This window comes from Alosa pseudoharengus, unplaced genomic scaffold, assembly GCF_046254945.1.
Source record: "Alosa pseudoharengus isolate Yale_2024_CS ecotype anadromous, Long Island Sound unplaced genomic scaffold, YU_APseudo_1.1 YU_APseudo_1.1_scf_6, whole genome shotgun sequence".
NCBI classification, from domain to species: domain Eukaryota; kingdom Metazoa; phylum Chordata; class Actinopteri; order Clupeiformes; family Clupeidae; genus Alosa; species Alosa pseudoharengus.
In genome coordinates this window covers 1,277,333-1,302,720 of record NW_027468848.1, presented here as the reverse complement: position 1 = coordinate 1,302,720, position 25,388 = coordinate 1,277,333, and the positions used below count along the sequence as shown (strand labels likewise).

General features: G+C 41.3%; 2 protein-coding genes across 2 annotated transcripts in view; both read right to left on the bottom strand.

Moving 5' to 3' along the window:
• The window catches only part of LOC143106190 (major histocompatibility complex class I-related protein 1-like), a 29,650-nt gene extending 23,884 nt beyond the window's left edge, over window positions 1–5,766 (bottom strand). Inside the window, exon 1 of the mRNA XM_076270405.1 lies at window positions 5,700–5,766. Within this exon, the coding sequence (XP_076126520.1) occupies window positions 5,700–5,757 (58 nt within the window). The 5' untranslated portion in view covers window positions 5,758–5,766. The remainder of the gene's footprint in view (window positions 1–5,699) is intronic.
• A 10,303-nt stretch (window positions 5,767–16,069) lies between these two features.
• LOC143106257 (IgG receptor FcRn large subunit p51-like) lies at window positions 16,070–24,568 on the bottom strand. Its single transcript, XM_076270496.1, has 5 exons — window positions 24,442–24,568; window positions 22,495–22,782; window positions 18,805–18,933; window positions 17,279–17,326; window positions 16,070–16,792 (listed from the first exon to the last, which is right to left on the bottom strand). The coding sequence occupies exons 1-5, from the start codon at window positions 24,524–24,526 to the stop codon at window positions 16,713–16,715; spliced, it is 630 nt and encodes a 209-aa protein (XP_076126611.1). The 5' UTR covers window positions 24,527–24,568; the 3' UTR covers window positions 16,070–16,712.
• Between the last annotated feature and the right edge of the window lie 820 nt (window positions 24,569–25,388).

The window sequence follows — 25,388 nt, the reverse complement described above, 5'->3', positions numbered from 1 at the left end:
TTGCTGTCATCACATTGTTGCAGTAGTTGTGCCTATGCGTGTGTGTGTGTATGTGTGTCTGTGTGAATAGGCACCAGAGTCAAGAGCACGAGTGTTGTGTCGGCCTCACACTTCTCCCAGGACAGGTAACCGCTCCCCATCAGCTGACTAGCTATCTCTCCCCTGCTACTGTCCCAAAGAGTAATATCCCTGGTGGCAGCCATTACCACTTCCCCTTGCCGTTCACCATAGTGGGTGCGCGCTCTAGTGCTTAACCGCATAAATGGCCTTTTAAGTGAATTCCATATTAATAAATCTTGTTTATTTTTGTACTGGAATCACGTCTCTGTCTTTACTCATCTTATCTGTGTGTCTCAGCAGATATACTTGGGTTTACAACATATCTTGGTGTGAAAGGCCCCAAGTGGCGTAGTCGTGCACTTATGTAGAGCCAAGACCCTATATGTACAGTCGGTCACACATGTACAAAGACATGTTTTTTTACATCAATAGGCTCTACAAAAACACATTCTGCTGTAAATAACTTTGGTTACACTTTACTTGAAGGTATATAAGAGTGACATGACACTGACATGAACGCATCATAAACACTATAAACAAGTCATAAACGTAGAGACGTTTACGACATAACGGTTCTGTCACTGGCTTCTGTCAAGTGTCATTTGGTTTTTATCATGACAGGTTAGGGTTAGTGTTAGGGTTATGACGGTGTCATGTCACTTTATGATACAAGGATACAAGGAGGTTAATTGGTCACATACATAGCAATACTAACGTAAAGCATGTAGTGATATTTTGTTTGGTGTAATAAATAGCAAGAGAGAATAAAAAAGTGCAGTGTGTGTACAGTCCATGTGCAAGTGTGTAAGAAAAAAAAAATGTCATGTCAGTGTCATGTCACTCTTATGTAGAAACCTAAAGTGAAGTGTTCCCTCTACTGCATGAATTATCACCTACACTTAAACATTTTTTTAAATAATAGAACCATTACTTAAAATGGTTTAAACTAGATGTACCGCATAGCGGTATAAAATATGACCGCCGCTCAGTCCTGTACATCCGTTCCGCGAAAATAACTAATCAATCACTAATCAATTTGTCTCCATCTTTTACTCCATCCCCCACTCTTGAAACTTTTGTGTATGCTTGTTTGGCATGCCTGTGTGTGTGTGTGCGGCTGCACAGAAAGTAGCCTACTGGCGCTACAAAGGTGAATAGATTGTAGAATAGCCAAAAAAGTTGTAGCATTGTTATAAAACCTTTAAAATCTCTAAACAATCACAAGTAGGGCAGTTCATCACAGTTCATCCATTGCAACTGGATTGATGAAAGGACACTTACACCTGTAGGCTACATTGTATTTAGGAAAAGCAGAAGGTAGCATAATGTATTTATTTATTTATTATTAAACAAAACAATCCCTGTCAGTTCCATGCAGTTTTCAACAGAGATTTCAACATGGATTTTTGTGAATGTTTCTTCTTCTACATATGCATAAGTTTAGTCATCTAGTTCATATGATATTCAGCTTTATTGTCAATGCACAAATTAAATACCAGTAGTCTAAAACAAAATGCAGTTTTACCCAGTGGTGCAAATAACTGACATGTCAAGGGCCTTCATGAAATGCGTTGCTAGACTGTTCATACACATTTTAACGGGCCAAGTTGAAGAGCTACAGTCCGTTATTGTTCGTGCAAATAATAAGCTGATTCATGTTCCCTTGCATTTTGCAACTATTAGGTCCATGGTTAGTCTGGCTTTCGCCAGACCAAGCTCAATCTTTTAAGAAATCGAAAAAGAAATCGCCGACAGATCAGGCTGAGTTCACCCAGCCTAGTCCATGGTAGGCGCCCGATAGAAATATTGTTTAATTTTGCGATTGAGATATCCACGCACTGGCGCCCCCCCTGCGACGTGTTCGCCCCCCGGTTTCAGAGCTATTCTAAATGCAAAACTGCATAGAGGAGTTATGACAAAACCGTGACTGTTAACAAACTATATAAGCTATATAAGGTAGGCCCTATGCTAGGCCTATTACACAACATAAATGGTCACTGCTGGCGACCCAAATAAAATCTCCTTTGGGAACCAATGGCTTACAGTATCAAGCGGACCCTGCAGAAAAAAACAGCTAGAAACCAGCTTATGCTGGTAGCTGGTTTTAGCTGGTTTTAGCTGGTCTTTGCTGGTTTTCTTCCAGCTCTTGCTGGTCTTTGCTGGTGTAGCTGGTTGGGCCACCAGCTGGATATGCTGGCGTGACCATCTGAGGAAGCTGGTCATGCTGGTTTGACCAGCCTGTCTTGTGGGATACAGCTGGTGCAAGATGGTCATGCTGGTGACCAGCCTGCCAAGCTTGACATTGTTGGTGTAAGATGGTCATGCTGGTTTGACCAACATAAGCTGGCACGACCAGTTAAACCAGCAGTGTAGACCAGCAACACCAGCTAAAATGACCAGCTTGAGGTGGTACGACAAGCAAAACCAGCTGAATTACCATCGTTAGGTGGGTAAACCAGCTGAAGGTATGTTTTCGCAAGAGATTTGCTGGTCTAGCTGGTCAACCATCATAGGGTGGTCAAACAAGCTGGTCAACCAGCAAACCACCTTTAGCTGGTCAGGCTGGTTTTTTCAGTAGGGGACTTAAGCTGCCACCTCTTGGCAAAAAGTTTTGCATGACAGTAGTACATTTCACGCAGCTGTGTTAATCACGGAAAGCGCGAATGAAGTGGACACTTCTAAATAGAACCCAACCCACTGTACAGTAGCTCAAGGTCTGTGGCTAAAGCAGCCATAATGAAAGCGTTATCATTGTTTGGATACTTCACACACACGTGTTTTTTAATCGCATAGGCTACAACTACCAAGCTGGAATCAAAGCACATCGACTCGCCTCTCACACCCTAAACACGCACTTCGAACAAACAAAAAGCATCTCCGTCTCACGGTATAGCCATAGGCAAAACTGTATTGGACCGGTGTAACGTTGATACTAAATCATCCATCGCAAAGAATGATTTTTGTAGCACGTGCAACAAATATGTGTAGGTACAGCCCTGTCCTGGATACATCTCTCAACGTGCGCTCTAAAACATTTGGTTTAAATGGAGATGTAGATCATCACGGGTTAATAAATCTACATTGCGGCGAGTTGATACAAATTATTCACTTTGACGAATATATGTTGTTTCAGTCCTAGTTACTTTACTTTGGGCCATGCTCTTCCTTACTTGAATCACCTTTGAAAATAGAGGATTGAAGTAGCCTATATGGGTGTTGACTCAGATGCTTTTTGAGACTTTGAGCAGAAATGTCCCAGCTCGGTGTTTAGGATGCATCAATTTTTTCCATTAGAAAACCATCACGTAGCGAACGTGTTGTGGCTAACTCACTTAGCTCCTGTTAGTAGCCTAGGTTATGGTCATAAGCAAACAAGGTGAAAGTCGAAAGATACAATTAGTGCTGTTATCAATTTGCTTGGTAGCCTATAACCTTTATGGTTTTCTACAAATACATCAATAATCAAATTGGCCTCCATCACTCAACCAATGCTAACGGTAGCCTAACATTATTTTACCTACGTCCTAGGATATAACTTGTATAAGATTAACGTAGCCTACCTGCAGTAAAAACCAAGCATGTCCGATAAACATTCTCAGATTTATTTCGGCTTCAAGAAGAAATGGGAATTACATTTCATGTGGAAATTGTCCTATCCTTATTAGACGTTCTCTGCGGTAAACTACAGTCCTTAGGAAGCGTCCACTGTTTTTCCAACCCACTTTTAACTTCCAACAATTTTGCCGTAAAAGTCTAGTGGGGCTACATACCCACCAAATTTCATGTGCCCCGGTGTTTCGGTGTCCCGGGTATCGTTGACCAAAAATTCAGGAAGTAGATGACGGGAAAAAAAAAAAAAAAAAACACTTTGACAATCCCTATATGACCGCCGCTAGCTTCGCTAGCGGCGGTCATAATAATAGAAATCTGAATAAATAAAAAAAGGGGGGGTAGTTGGTAAATTGTTGCCATATGGCTTTGGGGGCAGCCGTGGCCCACTGGTTAGCGCTTCGGACTTGTAACCGGAGGGTTGCCGGTTCGAACCCCGACCAGTAGGCACGGCTGAAGTGCACTTGAGCAAGGCACCTAACCCCTCACTGCTCCCTGAGCGCCGCTGTTGTTGCAGGCAGCTCACTGCGCCGATTAGTGTGTGCTTCACCTCACTGTGTGTTCACTGTGTGCTGAGTGTGTTTTCACTAATTCACGGATTGGGATAAATGCAGAGACCAAATTTCCCTCACGGGATCAAAAGAATATATAAAAAAAATAAAACAGTCCGCAACTGTGGAAATGCTGTAAAATTCATTTTTTTCTTTAAAAACATATCTTTTTTAATTACAAGTCTTTTCAAATATGAACTAAATGAAGCTTGACTTAGTTATGCTCTGGTACATCTAGTTTCACACACAACACAATACAAACTCAACTGTATTTGGGGCTATAAAGTGATGATATCATAGTAAAATTGTCATAGTGTGGTCCGCCTTGAAAGAGAAATAACCTTCCTATAGGGACATAAAGCAATTGTTTTGATCAAAACCAAAGTTTATGTTAAATAAAGTCATCATTTAGATGACTATGTTTCATTATGATGACTTTCATTTCCCATGTTCATAGGGTTCTATTGCAGTCAGAGGACATGTTCAACTGCACTGAGACCACACAGTCACAGAGCCCTCCCCTTCAGAAAGCGTGCAAATCCATGCCGTACACACAGAGATATCCTTCACATATCCCTCTGATACACTTCTCCTGGCCTGTAAAGTCATGCCACTTCATTGGTGGAAGAGCCAACAGAAATGATGAAAAAAGCATGTCTAGTTGACTGTATAGTGAACAATAAAGATACATCTTACCGCTCCAGTCACTATAATATCTGGACCTTATTCCACAGATAAGTTGCAAATTGGTAAACATTTATGATATCCTATACAGTATAACTCCAATATGTCTGAAATTACAAATAAACGTGTAAATAATGCTTTTTTTACTTTAAAATATTGTCAAAAGTTAAATATATTCCTAGAGTATCCTAGTGCTATGTAATCCTATGGTAATCCTATCATTCAGTTGCATGGGCATAAATAGGTTCCATATTTGCATGCTGTTGCCATATGGCAACAATTATATTTTGCCAATTTACAAAAAACTCATTACATATAAACTTGTTTAAATTATAAATTGTTTATGTTTACATAGTCCAGATAATGTTTCAAATTTTTCTCTCAAAGAAATAATGCCTAAATTCTGAATTTTGACCGTTGACAGGTAGCGGACAGGTGGTGGTGGTCACAGAGGTATGTTTCTGTAGAAATGTGAAGTACTAACAACATATCCTAGTCATGTGACCTAACGCTTAATTTTTCATACCAAAATGATGAGATTATAAGATATATTAACTGTTTCCATATGGCAACACCATGCAGTAGAGGGTTATATAGAAACATAAAGTAAAGTGTCACCATAACTTCTGACACCGTATGTGACTAACTGCAAAATGAGGAAGAAGCCGACTCTATGTTCAGCAATGTTGTTAAGTCACAGTGGCTTGATATCAAATAACCTAAAGTATTCGCTATCAAGTAAATGATATATACAGAATATGCTGGTAAATGAAAATGCTGGAAATAGCACGGTACCTGAGTTGACAGTTGACACAACTGTGAAGAGGAAAGTGAGACTCTGAATTGTTTGCATGCTGATACAGTGTGATGAGCACTGGGTGTGTGTGTGTGTGCTGTGTGTGTGTGTGTGCTGTGTGTGGGAGTGTGTGGGAGTATGTGTGTGTACGTGTATGTACCTGCTGAAACCTGCAATAGCTCCACTTGTCAGTGAAAACAAAAGACTGAAACAGCTTCAAGACTCAACACGCTGCTGGGGTTTCTCCTTCTCATCTTCACGCCCTCTTGGCCAAATGTGAATTTATTTGTGTGGGTTCTGCCTTCCTGGTGCCATAGATCTTTATCACACATTTTCAAGATTAAAAACCCCAAAGCATGATTATGTTATCACTGTTACCACTTCTGAGATGAACAGCCATACGCTACTGTGTGATTGAGTAAAAAGAGAAATACAGACTCTGACACTGTTTGTGTTTTACAGAAAACCCAACCTAGACTAGTCACAGAAAACCCAACCTAGACTAGTAAAGGCCTCCTTGCCTGACCTGCCTATGCACTACCTGTCGATGCACCACCTGTCTATACTTTGTTGATCACATTGCACTTTTCAGCTTTTTTTTGCACTTCTGGTTAGACGCAAACTGCATTTCGTTGTCTTTGTACTTGTACTCTGCACAATGACAATAAAAGTTTAATCTAATCTAATCTAATCTAATCTAAAGGGTTTATGCTCCTTTTGAGTGTGCTTCATATGTTTGTACTTTATAATGAAGTATTCCACCTGTCTCAGGATTTGATTTATTTTTTCATTCATACAGGCCACAACATGCTCTCTCATAAGAAGTGGCATCAGCATGGACACAGAAAGTCCACAGATGATCAGACAAAACCAGATGAAATGATTTCAAAACCAGAGACAGATCAGGAGTACTTTATGGAGTCTCTTGTCTTTATTTGACTGTATAACGGCACTCCACCTATGCCCCACATCACTGACTCCCCTTGGCCCCAGATACACTCATCTATTTGTGTTCAAGTTAGTTCAATGCATCGCTACAGTTGGAAGAAATGACAAATGACTGTGGTTGTTACGCTTTGGAGGTGAAAGCAAATGAATGATTGATGCTTTGATAATCAAATCAAGATGGGTATGATTTAGAAAATCACACAATCCCAAAATCATGGCCTTATACCTGACCAGGCTCACAAGTTGAAACCAGTAAAATATTTTTTTAAAGGGAGCAATCTTCAGCAATTCATGGTGCTTTTCAAAGACCTTCCATGATGATTGTTTGGTGTGATTTTCAATGTAAGAGGTGGTGTCACACCCAATGCATGAAATGCTAGCAAGGATGCTGCTGAGCCTCTTGGTAGTTTGTTGAAAACTGTATATACCGCCATTTTCTAGATGTGCCCGACATCATCCAGAGATGCTTACATTGCATATGTTGAAAGTGAGATACCAAAAGCAGGAGAGCATCAGTATCCCTAAAAGACACAATAACAGGCCCCAGCTGTGGCGCAACTGGCTGGGGCACCGTACGCCGGCGACCCGGGTTTGATTCCCGCCCCGTGGTCCTTTCTGGATCCCACCCCTGCTCTCTCTCCCACTCACTTCCTGTCACTCTCCACTGTCCTATCATTAAAGGTATAAAAAGGCCAAAAAATATACTTAAATAAAGAAAAAAAGACACAATAACAGTATTAAACTGACTGTGAGTGGCATGCAGAACCAATCTTGTGTCTTCCTCGTGTGTGGATTTTAGGGGAGCCAAATCAGTTTTACTTTTTGATTACTTGTGTCTGCTTCCTCATGTGTGGATTTCAGGGGAGCCAAATCAGTTGAACTTTTTGATTACTTGACCTCAAGTTCCTCTCTATATACCGCTGCGACTACAATTTCTTTATCCTAAGGCGCCTGCTAACACTATTCTTCTGATAAGACATGTGTCGGTTCTGCTTTTTCTGCTAGTGACACAGAATTGGACCAGAACTGGAAGAGGTACATCACCACCTTCCACAACCAGTCTGACAGGCCGAGCTGCTTTACTGTGCTGCATTCTGGTTGTACCCTTGATCGGGTTCTGAAGGCAGACAGACGTCTAATTACTGCTTATGAGGCAGGTCAGTTGATCTGCCATCTGTTCTCAAGCATGAGCTTCTTCCAGTCCCTGTATCCCTTGCCACAATGAATGGCACACGTTGCACGTGAAACAAGTCTGTACTTGTTGATGTAATAACAGAAGACCATTCAGCTTCATGACACTTCATCTTGCCTCATCATTGATGGGCAAGCATTGGGTTGTAGCTCTCTGAAAGCCTGATGGTGCTGTGACCTTTGGAGATCTAGCCAACACATTTGTGAAAATAGCGTTGGAACTGTGTTCAAAATATCAAAGAATTGATATTGTGTTTGACAGGTGCAGGAGAGAGACAGTCAAGAGCACAATCAGAACGCGCTGCATTTAAGCAGCCGGCCAGACTCTGGTCCAATCAGAACGCGCTGCATTAAAGCAGCCGGCCAGACTCTGGTCCAATCAGAACGCGCTGCATTAAAGCAGCCGGCCAGACTCTGGTCCAATCAGAACGCGCTGCAATAAAGCAGCCGGCCAGACTCTGGTCCAATTTTTTCCTCACTAGCAGAAAATAAAGCATCAGGAGCTGTGTTCGCAGGCGCCTAGAGATAAAGAATGTGTAGTCGCAGCGGGATTTAGAGAGAAACTTGAGGTCAAGTCATCAAAAAGTCAGTGGTGGATCTAGAGATTTTATCTTGGGGTGGCAAAGGTGTGGCATGAGGTTCCAGCAGGGGGGCTGAGGTTCTCTTTGCAGGAAAAGTTTCATTTCAAGTTTCAGCAACTTGTAGAAATTATCTTTCTCAGATTCAATAAAGACACAATCAAGTTGTCTTATCAAAGCATTTGTATGTATTTTTGATGTATGAGGTTAAGATTGAATACAGGCCTACTCCTGCATATAATGCATGTGTATGTATTGAGTTTAATATTTAATACAGGCCTACTCCTGCATATAATGCATTTGTATGTATTGAGTTTAATATTTAATACAGGCCTACTCCTAACACTATTCTTCTGATAAGACATGTGTCGGTTCTGCTTTTTCTGCTAGTGACACAGAATTGGACCAGAACTGGAAGAGGTACATCACCACCTTCCACAACCAGTCTGACAGGCCGAGCTGCTTTACTGTGCTGCATTCTGGTTGTACCCTTGATCGGGTTCTGAAGGCAGACAGACGTCTAATTACTGCTTATGAGGCAGGTCAGTTGATCGATCTGCCATCTGTTCTCAAGCATGAGCTTCTTCCAGTCCCTGTATCCCTTGCCACAATGAATGGCACACGTTGCACGTGAAACAAGTCTGTACTTGTTGATGTAATAACAGAAGACCATTCAGCTTCATGACACTTCATCTTGCCTCATCATTGATGGGCAAGCATTGGGTTGTAGCTCTCTGAAAGCCTGATGGTGCTGTGACCTTTGGAGATCTAGCCAACACATTTGTGAAAATAGCGTTGGAACTGTGTTCAAAATATCAAAGAATTGATATTGTGTTTGACAGGTGCAGGAGAGAGACAGTCAAGAGCACAATCAGAACGCGCTGCATTTAAGCAGCCGGCCAGACTCTGGTCCAATCAGAACGCGCTGCATTAAAGCAGCCGGCCAGACTCTGGTCCAATCAGAACGCGCTGCATTAAAGCAGCCGGCCAGACTCTGGTCCAATCAGAACGCGCTGCAATAAAGCAGCCGGCCAGACTCTGGTCCAATTTTTTCCTCACTAGCAGAAAATAAAGCATCAGGAGCTGTGTTCGCAGGCGCCTAGAGATAAAGAATGTGTAGTCGCAGCGGGATTTAGAGAGAAACTTGAGGTCAAGTCATCAAAAAGTCAGTGGTGGATCTAGAGATTTTATCTTGGGGTGGCAAAGGTGTGGCATGAGGTTCCAGCAGGGGGGCTGAGGTTCTCTTTGCAGGAAAAGTTTCATTTCAAGTTTCAGCAACTTGTAGAAATTATCTTTCTCAGATTCAATAAAGACACAATCAAGTTGTCTTATCAAAGCATTTGTATGTATTTTTGATGTATGAGGTTAAGATTGAATACAGGCCTACTCCTGCATATAATGCATGTGTATGTATTGAGTTTAATATTTAATACAGGCCTACTCCTGCATATAATGCATTTGTATGTATTGAGATATATATTTAATACAGGCCTACTCCTGCATATAATGCATTTGTATGTATTGAGTTTAATATTTAATACAGGCCTACTCCTGCATATAATGCATTTGTATGAATTGAGTTTAATATTTAATACAGGCCTACTCCTGCATATATGAATATGGCTGTGCCTACCTTCTGCTAGTAGTGCTTAGCTTAGTAGAAGCTAGATTGCTAACGTTAACGTTAATATAGTCAAACACGACGGAAAAACCCCCCGCTGTTGAATAACAAAACATATAATAAGCAGGCGAACCTGTTAGTGTATGAATTAAGCGATAAGCCCCCAGAGACCGTAGTTTACACTTATTTTGGAAAAGCGTGTTAACGTTAGGCACAGCGTGAAAGTGGAGGGAACAGGGAGGCTAACTTTTCCTTGTAGAAGCTAGCTTCTACTCGACACGTGTTGCTGGCAACCAGCACTCAACATGAACTTGAGCTAATGGGCAAGCCACATGTTGAGCCAACCTTCGGCTAGCGCTTAGCTTGGTAGATTGCGAACATTTATATAGTCAAACATTAGAACATTATACATTAGAACAATTACTAAATATTTTTTATTTTCACATTTGCCCTCTTTAGTGAGGCCCAAGTAAGTGAAGAGCTGATGATCTGTTAGAATTATAGTCATGAATTATTGGAATTGTTGTCTAATCTGTTTGATGTTTGTTGTTTTTACATAGCTATACAAGGAGTTTCATCGCATCACCAACCAGAACCTGGCATTCTCGTTTTTTGGGTCGCTGGATAAACATACACCACGGCTGTTAAAGCAGAAACGGTCTCGCGGTTGCTGAACTTCTGTCTGACTACAGTATGGAGGTAAACATTATGCAAGGGTTGATGAATGGTAGGTTGTACTGTACTGTTATGCAGATACTTTTAATTAGCTATCTAACCTAAACATCTTCCTTTCTCTCCATCACTCGTACTCTATATATCTCTGTGATACAGAAGCTTCTTTCTCCCCCTTCTGTTCTCTCTCCCATCTAGCTGCTATACATTTATCTATCCATCTAGTAGAAACATTTACATCTGTCTTTCTCCATCAGAAACGTCTTTCCTTCTTTCTCCTCTCTCCTATATCTATCTGTTCATCCATCTTAAACAACATCTTCTTTTCTCTCCCATCACTAGATCTCTCTATATGTCTATCTGATACAGAAACATTGTTTTCCCTCTCATCCTCTCTCTTATGTCTCTTTCCCATACTTAATTGTAATTTATGGAATATGTATGCACTAATCTACACTGTTCTATTTTATGTACTACATACTGTGTGCAAATTCACAAAATAACCTTTCTGTCCAACAGGATAAAAATGATATTCAGGCAGCAAGAACAGCAGTACTATTCGTGTCACTCTACATGCGGGAAGATTCTTCCGAGATATTCAGAAGTTGCCTATATCCCTCAGCTCTGATTTTACAAAGGCCTCAGACCTCACTTGCTTTCCACTAATTTTCACCTGTGCATTCCTTTCCTGCCACTCTTCCAAAACAACATAACACTCACACGTACAGTGTCTCATGTACACACATAAACTTACGGCTCCTACACACAGCTGCGTGCGTTGCGTTGCTGGAGACGCATCCCATTCACTTTATATGGGCTCCCGTCAGCCGAACTGAATTGTGGGTCCGTTGAGTCGCATTTCTCCCGCCGCTCGCGTTGAGAAGTTCAGCTGTTGCTGCACCGGCCAATCAAGCCAATCGACTGACAGCACCAACCAATCAAATTACGGTTATACTTCAAGTCATTTGCATAGCTACCGTCGGGAACACCCGCTGGCATGCGTTGACGGAACGCAACTGTGTGTAGGAACCGTTAGACAGACACTACTTCCTCTCACATACAAATTCATTCTCACACACACACATTCACACTTCTATGAATAATAGTGTATTTGATAATTATGTACAACATGTGTATTTGCAACATTTTCAGGAAGAAGACTTTAATGAGAACCAAGGAGGAGCAGTCGCGCTGTTGGCAATCACAGATGAGGACACACCAGGTCTTGTTCCTTTCTATGCTCAACAGGACATGCGCACACACACACACAGGACATCATGCGCACACACACACACACAGGACATCATGCACACGCACGCGCACACACACGACATCATTCGCACGCACGCACACACACACTGGATGACATGCATGTACACACACACACACACACACACAAACACACAGGACATCATGAGTGTACACACACACAGGACGACATGCGTGTACACACACACTGGACATCATGCGCACACACACTGGACATCATGCGCGCACACACACACAGGACGACATGCGTGTACACACACATGCGCACACACACACACACACACACAGGACATCATGCGTGTGCACACACACTCTCATTCACTCACTCAAAGGAGGATGCAGACAAAGTTGCACTTCTTTTTTGTTCTGTTCACTTGTATCCCTACCTCATTCTGAGTAAAGAAACCCTTTTACTAACAAACAACTTGTGATTTGTTTTTATTGAAAATGTAAAATGTTGTTAAATACAGAATCTGTCATCAACTGTGTTTTTGTATTGCAAATTATCCAAATAATAAATGGATTTAATATATTTCCGTCTCCTGATACATATTTTTTATGAGTTACAGTAAATTAAATGGTTTAAGGCAATCAGTTTTGTTAAATGGATTGAGTAGTACATTCACTCTATTGATATTAGCCACTGCTCAAACAGAAAAGGTAGTGTTCAGATAGTTAATTTCTGTCATTCTTATGTAATTCTTACTTGTCATAATTACTTAATTGAAATGAGTGGAAAGCAAATATTTCACTCGAGTTGAAATTAGGTGAATACAATTAGTATAGTTTACTTGACTCCTGTAAGTTATCCCAACACAAAATACACATGTACTCATAACTCAGTTGAATGACTTATTTACACTTATTTTAAACGAGTTACCAAACTCAAATGGTTCAAGGCATCCGGTTTCCTCAAATAATTTGAGTTAAGTTAACTTCCTAGGTTTTACAGCGCACGTACACTTGGGTATCACAGCGTTCGCTATCTGCGGTTTGTCCACAGCACTGATAACGTTACATTCACAAATGTACGTACATCTGGCCCACAGTGTTAAAGTGTAAGTTGACCCATAGTCCTGTTGTTCAAGCTCATCACATGCAGCCCATAGGAAAAAGAATGTTTCAGTTTTGATGCCCCCATGGGTTTGCTTGAAGCTGCCTGTCCATAACTTGGCCTACGTTGTCCCAAATTATCTAATTCTTTTTCCGATGGGCTGCATGTGGTGAGCTTATTCAACAGGGCTATGGGTCAATTTACACTGAACTTACACCTTAAAAGCTTGCTATACCAAATATCCTCATCTCCCTCCCTAGTGCTAGAGTTCAACATGAAAAATGATTTGTAGATTAAAACGATGCCATGTATTGTCTTTCAATCAAGTTCAGTTTCCAGCTAGCTACATCTAAATGTTCTAAAAAGTTGTCTGTCTTTGTCAAATGTTAACACTTCACATTAACCTACCATGCCACTACTAGCTAGCTAATCTTTTCTCTGTAGCATAGTGGAGCTAGTGCTGACGTCGTTCCTCCCATAAAAGCTAGATATAGCAACAGACCTCACCAGCTGAATGATGAAATCAGTCACTACTACAATATAGGTTAGGCATAACGCCAGCTGCATAGCTTAATGGCAAAGGGCCCTATTTTCACAATCAGAAACCTAGCTCAAAGCGTATTATTATCCCGGCGCAAAGCTTTTTCCTATCTTACACTTACACTTCACTTTTATTAAACAATGCGCCCAGGGGTGTGGCAATTAATAACATAAAGTGCTGCCTCCCTAGTACACCACAGCATAGAGGAGGATGCCTAGTACACCACAGCATAGAGGAGGATGCTCCCTAGTACACAACAGCATAGAGGAGGATGCTGCCTCCCTAGTACACCACAGCATAGAGGAGGATGCTCCCTAGTACACCACAGCATAGAGGAGGATGCTCCCTCCCTAGTACACCACAGCATAAAGGATGCTACCTAGTACACTACAGCATAGAGGAGGAGGCTGCCTCCCTAGTACACCACAGCATAGAGGAGGATGCTCCCTGGTACACCACAGCATAGAGGAGGATGCTGTCTAGTACACCACAGCATAAAGGATGCTACCTAGTACACTACAGCATAGAGGAGGATGCTGCCTCCCTAGTACACCACAGCATAGAGGAGGATGCTCCCTGGTACACCACAGCATAGAGGAGGATGCTGTCTAGTACACCACAGCATAGAGGAGGATGCTGTCTAGTACACTACAGCATAGAGGAGGATGCTGTCTAGTACACTACAGCATAGAGGAGGATGCTGCCTCCCTAGTACACCACAGCATAGAGGAGGATGCTCCCATCACAGCATAGAGGAGGATGCTGCCTCCCTAGTACACCACAGCATAGAGGAGGATGCTGCCTAGTACACCACAGCATAGAGGAGGATGCTGCCTAGTACACTACAACATAGAGGAGAATGCTGCCTCCCTAGTACACCACAGCATAGAGGATGCTACCTAGTACACTACAGCATAGAGGAGGATGCTGCCTCCCTAGTACACCACAGCATAGAGGAGGATGCCTCCCTAGTAAACCACAGCATAGAGGAGGATGCTCCCTAGTACACCTCAGCATAGAGGAGGATGCTGCCTAGTACACTACAGCATAGAGGAGGATGCTGCCTCCCTAGTACAGAACAGCATAGAGAAGGATGCTGCCTAGTACACTACAGCATAGAGGAGGATGCCTCCTAGTACACCACAGCATAGAGGAGGATGCTGCCTCCCTAGTACACCACAGCATAGAGCAGGATGCTCCCTAGTACACCACAGCATAGAGGAGGATGCTGTCTAGTACACCACAGCATAGAGGAGGATGCTGCCTCCCTAGAACACCACAGCATAGAGGAGGATGCTCCCTGGTACACCACAGTATAGAGAAGGATGCTGCCTAGTACACCACAGCATAGAGGAGGATGCTGCCTCCCTAGTACACCACAGCATAGAGGAGGATGCTGCCTAGTACACCACAGCATAGAGGATGCTCCCTAGTACACAACAGCATAGAGGAGGATGCTGCCTCCCTAGTACACAACAGCATAGAGAAGGATGCTGCCTAGTACACTACAGCATAGAGGAGGATGCCTCCTAGTACACCACAGCATAGAGGAGGATGCTGCCTCCCTAGTACACCACAGCATAGAGGAGGATGCTGCCTCCCTAGTACACCACAGCATAGAGCATATGCTTATGGCATATGGAAGATTTAAAATCTGTACTAAACAAGGCAGTTCATGTATTTAAATGTAAACAGTGTGTTATTGTCACTATGTAAAGTAACCTAAACGAAATATGAGCTCAACTTTGAACTCTCACACCGTAATTGTGTAAATAAGGCATTTAGGAAGGGTATTTAAACATTTTCTAATGAGCAGTTTTGCGAGCTAATTATTACACTTTTCTCTTTGCGATTTTGCTTAATAGTTGCTGCTCTATGGGTTATATTGGTACATTAATCAAACATGTATAATTTAATTCATACACGTGGGAGAATGACTGGTGCATTCATTGTTTTTCAAAAAGAAAATATATTTTTAATGACGCACAGCTGCAGCTTCCTGCACACTCAGTCTGTTCCATTGTGTGTTTTCCGAACGCTAAGATGCAGCCTTGCCTCGTCTGTGAAGGATTTGACTCAGCAGGGCTTGTTCTACTAAGCACGAATCCTCAGCTTTGAGAAACAGCCTTTATTTATCAGTGCCAATATTATCAACATCTTGATGTCAGTACAAGTTATCCTAGATAGATAGATACTTTATTGATCCCCAAGGGGAAATTCTATGTCTCAGTAGCATACAGACATCACACACAACATGCACTTACTATCCTATTAATTAATCCTATTACCCATAATGGATTTGTGAAGTCTATTTGTGAAGAAAATAAAACAAACAGTGTAAGCCGTGTAAAACAATAAACATGATATTGCAGCTGCACATGTGCACACTCTGTGCATCACAATTTACACACATATATACATTATGTGACATCGAAAAATATTTAAAAAAACAATAATTTTTTTTTTGAACAGAAAATAAAATACCTCTGTTTACAATATTCAGTAGCTTAAGTACTGCATCCAGGTAAATCATTTATGTAAATTGTTCCCACACAATGAGACTCATTTTTCTGAAACATGACGTCCAAATCATTAGAATTGTTCTTCATATGCTTCATGCAAATCTTCTCAATTTTCAAATGCACAAATATTTCACATTATAAAACAGCATCTGAACTCTGACTATGCCCTTCAGAATGCAGCCCAGTGGCTGTGTGTAGGTGTTCCGTATGTCACCATGGGAACAGAGAGGACACACAGCACTGAGTAACGCTGTCATACGTTGATCAGACAGCAGGTGGAGCCAGAGCTGCAAACAGGGAGAACATTTAAACAAACACCATCATCCATTTCAACTACACAATTTCACTCAGAATTTCAGAATTCTCATTGGATTCCACAGCTGAAGTCATAGCAGTGTCCTCTCTTTCTAAAGATGAATTTCGCTCTAATGGCTCTAATGGTGGTGTGTCCTCTCTTTTTAATGGTAATGGTGTGGTGAAGTCATAGCAGTGTCCTCTCTTTTTAATGGTGTGGTGAAGTCATAGCAGTGTCCTCTCTTTTTAATGGTGTGGTGAAGTCATAGCAGTGTCCTCTCTTGTTAATGATGTGGTGAAGTCATAGCAGTGTCCTCTCTTGTTAATGGTGTGGTGAAGTCATAGCAGTGTCCTCTCTTTTTAATGGTGTGGTGACTTCCATCTTCTCAGAATCATCTGCACCTGTAAAAGACCACCAGTCCAGTTAGAACCGCAGTGACCTTGTCATGGTTTAAAACTTTGTTTTGCCAACGTATCTGTAAAATGCACTAAATGTTAGAGCAGCAGTGACCTTGTCATGTCATGGTTTAAAACTTTGTTTTTGGCTTAATTCATTGAACAACACTGAAGTATTGTAGTTACTCAAACTAAAACTCTTACTTAGAAAACAAACTCAAACTCTTCTTCTCAACCCGAAATCTGCTACACAGATTCTCAGAACATGAAAACCAAGAGATCTGAGAATGTCAGATATTGAGGGCAGAATGATAAACACACACTGAACCAAAGGGCACCGCCTGATAAACAGTGAAAGTTAACATCAGCTGAAGTGTGTGTACAGGGCACCACCTGAACATCAGCTGAAGTGTGTGTACAGGACATCAGCTGAAGTGTGTGTTTGAATTGATTTCACGACTGCAGTGTGTTGTCCCTCTCTGGCATACTCACTTGAGGCAGCTGAGCAGCTACTCGACAGAGAAGACTTGGAGCCCTTAGCTGTAACACAGAGACACATTCCAGTCAGAAAAGAGATATGTTGCTGTAGGATACTGAACACAGCATCTTAACGACTATATGAGGGAGGGACACAGACAGTGACACGTAAATATTAGCCTATACATTCCGTACATATAAGCCTATACATTCCGTACATATTAGCCTATACATTCCGTACATATTAGCCTATACATTCCTATGCAGTTGCAGACTGTGGTTTACAGGTAAACTAGAAATGTAATGCCAGAGGAATTACAATAGTGGATGGAAAGCTGCTGGCTTAATGTTGGTGGGGAGATTCCTGGAAAAAAAACATTGAATCACTTAATCTTTGAGTTCATACAAACCCTCGTACCAAAAAACCTTGTGTGTCAAGGCGTTCTTGAGATATAACACTCAAGGTGTTTTTGACCGAGACATTTGACCTTTGACTTCCAACGTCAATTCACTTCATCATTGAGTTGAGTCCATACAAACACTCATACCAAATTTCAGGCATGTATGTCAAGGCATTCTTGAGATATCGCACTCAGAGTATTCATGGACTTGACCTTTGACCTTTGACCTTCAACATCAACCCCCATCATCTTTGAGTCCATACAAACATTTGTACCAAATTTGAAGCATATGCGTCAAGCCGTTCTGGAAATATAATGCGCAAAGCATGAGATATGGCTGTGACTTTTATTTTGACACACGGGAAACACTTTAACAGGATGTGTAGTTTTAGGGAGCGCCAGATTGTATGCATTAGAAGCTGAGACAGTTGGATTCACAGGTGACACCTGTGCCAGTGTTCTGATTAGCCCGGGAACTACTCTGGGAGCTTAACAAGCGCAGCTGGCTTTAGCCCATTATGTCATCACAGCCATTCAAGTCTATGGGGGAAAAATTAGCTTTTTAACATTTTTAATCCCCTATTTCTCAAAAAGTATAAACTTTTTAAAAATCTGACATATTAACTCTCATGCCCCATTCCAGACCTTCAGAGCGGTTATTTCAACATGTCTGTGCGTTAAGCAGTTAGAGTCGCATTCATTCTTGAAAAGGTAAAAAAAAAAAGGTTATAATAAGAAGAAGCCAGGAGATTTCAAGATAGTGGATTCCATCCACTAAAATTATTATGTAATATATTTGCTCCCATATCAGAGGAAGAAAAACTTGATATTAAGTTTCCAAACATTCTGTAATGGCACCAGTCAAGACAAGATGGCACAATAGCCTGTTAGTTGAGTGGAGTGGGCAATGTATTGTACCTATATGACCTGCTACAGTTTAGCAGTGAACAATCTGCACAACAAAAACTTCAGACAGGGTATGACCTACAGTACAACATAACCAGCACCTAGCAATGATTATGACCTCCAACATAACCAACATCTAGCAATGATTATATGACCCCGCCTAGACATTGTTGTGAGATTTTCTTTGAGAGACTAAAACATGTGATGGCTACTTTACAATCACAGCTGTTTTACCTGCACGCTTCCTCTTCCAGCTGATAAAGACCAGGATAAAGGGCCCAACCAGGCAGCACACAGCCAACGCAGCTATAGCCACCAGTGAAGAGGACGAGATGGCCGTAGATTCCGAGTCCCAATCACCCTCTGCCAAAAAAGCAAATCAAACTCAACAGTCTTGAACTCACTTTACAGCATATTAAATTAAACTAGAAATGTAATGCCAGCGGAATTACAATAGTGGATGGAAAGCTGCTGGCTTAATGTTGGTGGGGAGATTCCTGGAAAAAAAACATTGAATCACTTAATCTTTGAGTTCATACAAACCCTTGTACCAAAAAACCTGTGTCAAGGCGTTCTTGAGATATAACACTCAAGGTGTTTTTGACCTTGATATTTGACCTTTGACCTCCAACATCAATTCACTTCATCTTTGAGTCCATACAAACACTCATACCAAATTTCAGACATGTATGTCAAGGTATTCTTGAGATATCGGGCTCAGAGTATTCATGGACTTGACCTTTGACCTCCAACATCAACTCACTTCATCTTTGAGTCCATACAAACACTTGTACCAAATTTGAAGCATATGCGTCAAGCCTTTCTGGAGATACAATGCGCAAAGCATGAGATATGGCTGTGACTTTTATTTTGACACACGGGAAACACTTAAAGGCGATGTGTAGTTTTAGGGAGTGCCAGATTGTATGCATTAGAAGCTGAGACAGTTGGATTCACAGGTGACACCTGTGCCAGTGTTCTAATTAGCCCGGGAACTACTCTGGGAGCTTAACGAGCGCAGCTGGCTTTAGGCCATTATGACATCACTAGGGTGACCAGATGAGATTGGCTGAAATTCGGGACGCTTTTTTTTTTTTCGCGTGGGGGGGGGGGGGGGGTGGTAGGCCTACAGCGAATTTTCAAACCTGTACCAAAACACATTTTTATTCAAACATCAAGTCTGCCTCAAAATACAACAGAGAAATCATGAACTCAAAATGTCATTGTGGAAAAAAACCCAAAAAACAATGACTGCGTAACAGTGCAAATCAGACCTTTCAGAATAAGGATAGCCTAATAGCCTAACGCTAATAACAAGCCTTGCCAAAATTATGGGTCATTAAGTAAGAATAGATTATGTTAAAACGACATGGACATTAGGCCAAACTTCCGACGTATTTTTTTTTGCACACACGCTGGCTTTGCCTGCTGCGCTGCCTGCACATTCAATGTCCTCGGCTTCGCGAAATCAGTGCATATTCGCGCCGAATTATAGAACGTCAAAAAGAAACAAAGTAGCCGGGCTGCATCCAGACACTTAGCTGCCGTCGGGGGCTGCATGCAGTCGACTCAACCTCTTTACGGACAGTTTTTAATGTTTATCAGAAAATAACTACTCCGTATTCTGATTGAGTATAATTTTCGGGACAATTAGGGCAGGATTCGGGATTCGGGACAACTGCTTGGATATCGGGACTGTCCCGAATTTTTCGGGACGTCTGGTCACCCTAGACATCACAGCCATTCAAATGAGCTTTTTAAAATTTTTAATCCCCTATTTCTCAAAAACTATAAACTTTTTTAAAAAATCTGAAATAATAACTCTCTTGCCCCACTCCAGACCTTCAGAACGGTTATTTCAACATGTCTATACGTTAAGCGGTTAGAGTCGCATTCATTCTTGAAAAGGTAAAAAGAAAAGGTTATAATAAGAAGCCAGGAGATTTCAAGATAGTGGATCCACTATAATCAGGACCAGACATGTGGACTCGAGTCACATGACTTGGACTCTAGTCAGACTCGAGTCATGATTTTAATGACTTCAGACTTGACTTGATAAAATTCTGCATGACTTGCGACTCGACTTGGACTTGAATACTATTCACTCGAGACTTGACTCGGACTTTGCCTCTTTGACTTGTGATGACTTGACATGTCTCGAATCAAAAACTAAATTTCCTGATCGTGGACCAGTCACCCCAGAGACGCTTTCCCTCCGCGACTAAAACTGATTTGCACTCTTGTTAGAGAACGTTTAATGTTAAAATGCACCAACAGCATGTTACATAAAGATGATACTTTTCGAGACCTCTCCATGAAGATCCAACTTGAACTTATGCTAGCCTACTGCATTCAATTGAGAATGCATCTAAGCACGCACGAGAGGGAGAGAAAACGAGTAGGTTCCAGCTGGCTTGTCATTGTTGATGATAATTGATATTTTCTTTTAAATATAAGAAACATATAAAAGGAAATCGTGAAGGCAACAAATACGAGATTAGAGGAGATTGCGAATTTATCCGGTTCTCACTAGCCTACTGTTATAAACTATGAGATCCAGGTCACTATGACATACTAGCTGCACTCACTGTGATTTGGAAAGTGGACAAGAAGAGTTGTCTTTGCCTTTGTGTAATGGAACTGGTGAGTCTTGAAGTATTCTATAATTTATTTACATGAAGCACATGATATGCAGATTGAAACGCATTCCACTCAGCTACTGTAGCTAGGTGGCTACTGGCTACCAGGCTCATAGGCTAATTCACTTTTAATTGCAAACAGAAAATGTCAAGCAAGCGTCATGTCATACATGCTTCTCTTTCCAAAGGAATGAAAGCTGTTTCTGCCAACTTAATATCATGCTTATCATTGTTAATATTGTGCTATACATGTGACACAAACAATGTTTGAGTTTGTGGACTAGCCATAGGCTGAATGGAGCTGGTAAAAAAAGATCATTATGAGAACGTGTGGACAGTGGCACAATGGGCTTAAAGTGACCGTGCACCATTTACAAATGAGATAAACAGCATCAAATGTGTAGTATTTCTTAAGAAATTAATACTTTAAAACAAAATGACTGTCATTATTATCTTTTAAATAATATAAAAGTGTTGACCTTGGCTTCCCTTATGGGTCGCCACTGGCAGACAGCCAAATAATAATATAATACCGATAATAATAATATAATAATAATAATAATAATAATTGTTTGCAGGCAAATCTGTGGCATAGCGCAGTGAAATGCCATCAGTCAAATTATTACTCATCCTTACAGTGGGCTCCGCAATTTGGAAAAACAATATATATATTTGCAGCTGTGCTGAGTGTCATGTAGCTATACGTTTTGTACAGATTACTTAGGTATGCACATGTGTATATTCCACAGGTATGCGCATGTCGTAAAAGATTGCAAGACAGAAACATTGAACATGTTTTAATCTGTATTTATAAAAAAAATACTGTGGATTAGATGTAAGTGCTAAAATTATGATCGATAGTCTAATAATGGCATTATTAAGTGAAGAGTACCTGATGACTTGTTTAGGACTTGAAAAAGATTGGGACTTGGACTTGGACTCGACTTGGCTTTGATGTGACTTGGACTTGGACTCGACTTGCCCTTCTCTGTATTTACTTGGGACTTGACTTGGACTTGACTGCTAAGACTTGGGACTTACTTGTGACTTGCCAAACAGTGACTTGGTCCCACCTCTGATCAGGACCCTCAGCAGTCTTGAACTCACCTTACAGCATATTAAATTAAATCAGGACACTCAACAAGCACATCAGCATTTTCAACTCACTTTACAGCATATTCCTATCAAGCCAGTCCATTCAATACCTAGATCAATGGAGACAAGAGGCACTGAAAAAAAATACCATTTTAACGGAGCTAATGTCATCTCAAAACCCCTGTCGTACCCAAATCAGTGTCCAGCTTGTTGTCCAGGCTGAGGTGTTCAGTTGTGCAGGTGTAGTGGTGATGCTGTAGTTCCTCTGCGCTGACCTCCAGGCTCTTCCTCATCTGGTACGTCTCATCATGATTAGGTAGCAGCTCCCCCCCAGTGATCTGGTCGTCAGACACAGGCTGGCCGTCTCTGAGCAGGGTCAGGTTAATGTGACGAGGGTAGAAACCAGTGGCCAGGCAGGTCAACAGAACATCTGCAGAGCCTGGTAGTATCCTCTGAAGGAGCCTGACTCTGGGCTTCACTGGAAAAGGAGAGAAACAACTCTGTTAAAAGCATATAATATGATGTTAACATATAACACTTTAATAAACTCTGTTAAAAACATATAATATGATATTAACATATAACACATTTAATAAACTTTCCAGCATACAATACCAGAACAAATTACCATCTTCTGAATTTCTTCAGCAGACCTTTGTAAGGTGAGTGGAACAAATCTGTCAGGCCTGTCTCTTATTTACTACTTAATTTCTTCTCTCTTTGGTCACCGGAAGTCAGAGTCCTGCAACGGGTCAGTTACCCACATAAAAGTTGCTCAAACGGGTGCATTGTAACATTTCTAAAATTTACGGGCGGGGGTGCGGGCGGATAAGGAACTCCTTTTGGGGCGAGTAACGGATGAGAACCAAACAGTATTTTAGTTTGCTGAAATAAAACATAAATGAAAAATATGTGCAATATTTGTATGTCTAAATTACCATTGCCACATCACAATATGTGTTTTAGTCAACGATAGCCTACGACCTTTGACCATCGCTACTGCGACTTTCATTTCTTCAATTCATCTCGTAGTTGGAACGTTGCCAGCATAGGCATAGGCCTACATATAGCTATTGTTTGTGATGCTCAGCCTACATATAGCTATTGTTTGTGATTCTCAGCCTACATATAGCTATTGTTTATGATGATCAGCCTACATATAGCTATTGTTTGTGATGCTCAGGTTGTATTTTTTCTTGTAATATTAATAGGTCTATTTGTGCAATGTTCTGATGCAACAAGCTTTGGGCTATGGTTCGGTATTGTAAGATTTAGCCCTATAGCAAAAACAGGAAAATGCACAAGTTATCAGGTTCCATAGCCTATTTAAAGGTGCTCTAAGCGATGCCACGCGTTTTTTAGGCTAAACATTTTTATGTGACTTACTGCAAACATCACCTAACCAACCACTAGCTGTCTGTGTCCTGAATACACTGTAAAATAACGCAATCTCTGTGGACAACCCAGGCTCCAAAAACGGCAACAAAAACAACCTGGGCAAACCTAGCCCATAAAAACATAGCAAACTGTTCCAGCAAATCACAGACGAGATGTGTGTTTAGGAGAGTTTCAATTGCACGGGAGCAGCACGGGAGGGAGGGGGAGGAAGTAGCGAGCTGGCTCTCTGTTTTGTTTAAAAGTCAACAGAAGTGGCTACTTGAAACGTGCAAAAGAAAGCACACTTTAGGCTATATTGTTCATTAGCTTAAGATTTAGATTGAATGTGAAATACTCAAATCAAATGTGAAAGTTGACAGGGGCGCGTTAAATATTTGTTTTAGGTTATATTTGTAGCCCTACATCCTCCAATAGTGCGAAAGAAAGCACTCATTAGGCTGTTTCATTGAGAGCTATTGTGATGTTGATAGGTGGGAGATAAAAAATAAAGCATTTTAATTGGAGTGATTTTAGCTCATGTGTGATTTATCGCGGCCATGGGTCGGGTAACGGGGCAAATATTAACGGGTCTGGGCGGGTCCACATTTAATTTTGATGTTGTCACGGGTGACGGGTCGGATCTGGTGCTGAACTCTACGGGTCCGGGGAGGGGCGAGTCTCCAAAAACGGACCCGTGAAGGACTCTTCCGGAAGCTACAAAGGTGTCTTGGATTTTTAAAATAAAAAAATCAAATATTACCTTTTCTAAGCACACGATTCTTCTCATTTGCAAGGTGTTCCTTAAGTTTACTAATGCAGCCGGGGTAGTAAAACTTTTCATACATGAAATGAAAATTGTCAGGCCAAATAGTGTCCACTGCATGTGGCCACACTGCAAAAAATGAAATCTAACCAAGTGTTATTAATCTTATATTAAGATTAAAAAATCTATTTGGTATTGTTTTTAGTATGAAAAGACTTACCTAGCGCCCTCTCAAAAGAACATTTTGACTTAATTTAAGAAGATTTTGACTTATTTTAAGGAGTCTTATCAAGACAAATTTGCTTAACGCACTGGCAGCCAAATTTGCTTGTTTTTAGGACACATTTGCTTAACGCACTGGCAGCCAAATTTGCTTGTTTTCAGGATGAGATGTCTTAAAATAAGTCAAACTTTTTTTAAATTAAGTCAAATGTTTTCACAAGGAAGCGCTAGTTAAGTCTCTTTATACTAAAAACAATACCAACTATTTTTTTTTATCTTGATATGAGATTAATAACACTTGGTGAGATTTTGTTAGATAAGCAGTTTTTGCAGTGCACACCCTGATGAGCAGGATGCTCCTGATGAGCAGGACACTTAACCCCAGAGCTCCTGATGAGGACACTTAACCCCAGTGCTCCCGATGAGCAGAACACTTAACACCAGTGCTCCCGATGAGGACACTTAACCCCAGTGCTCCCGATGAGGACACTTAACCCCAGTGCTCCTGATGAGGACACTTAACCCCAGTGCTCCCGATGAGGACACTTAACCCCAGTGCTCCCGATGAGGACACTTAACCCCAGTGCTCCTGATGAGGACACTTAACCCCAGTGCTCCTGATGAGGACACTTAACCCCAGTGCTCCTGATGAGCAGAACACTTAACACCAGTGCTCCCGATGAGCAGGACACTTAACCCCAGTGCTCCTGATGAGCAGGTTG

What these genes read in the sequence shown, in the direction of transcription:
- LOC143106257 (XM_076270496.1), bottom strand. Translation starts at nt 24,526, where the DNA reads ATGTATGAAAAGTTTTACTACCCCGGCTGCATTAGTAAACTTAAGGAA. An exon ending in CAAGCTGGACACTGATTTGG is followed by an intron (nt 18,934 to 22,494) that starts GTACGACAGGGG and finishes CTTTTTTGGCAG; the next exon opens with AGGGTGATTGGGACTCGGAA. An exon ending in CTGGAAGAGGAAGCGTGCAG is followed by an intron (nt 17,327 to 18,804) that starts GTAAAACAGCTG and finishes TCTGTGTTACAG; the next exon opens with CTAAGGGCTCCAAGTCTTCT.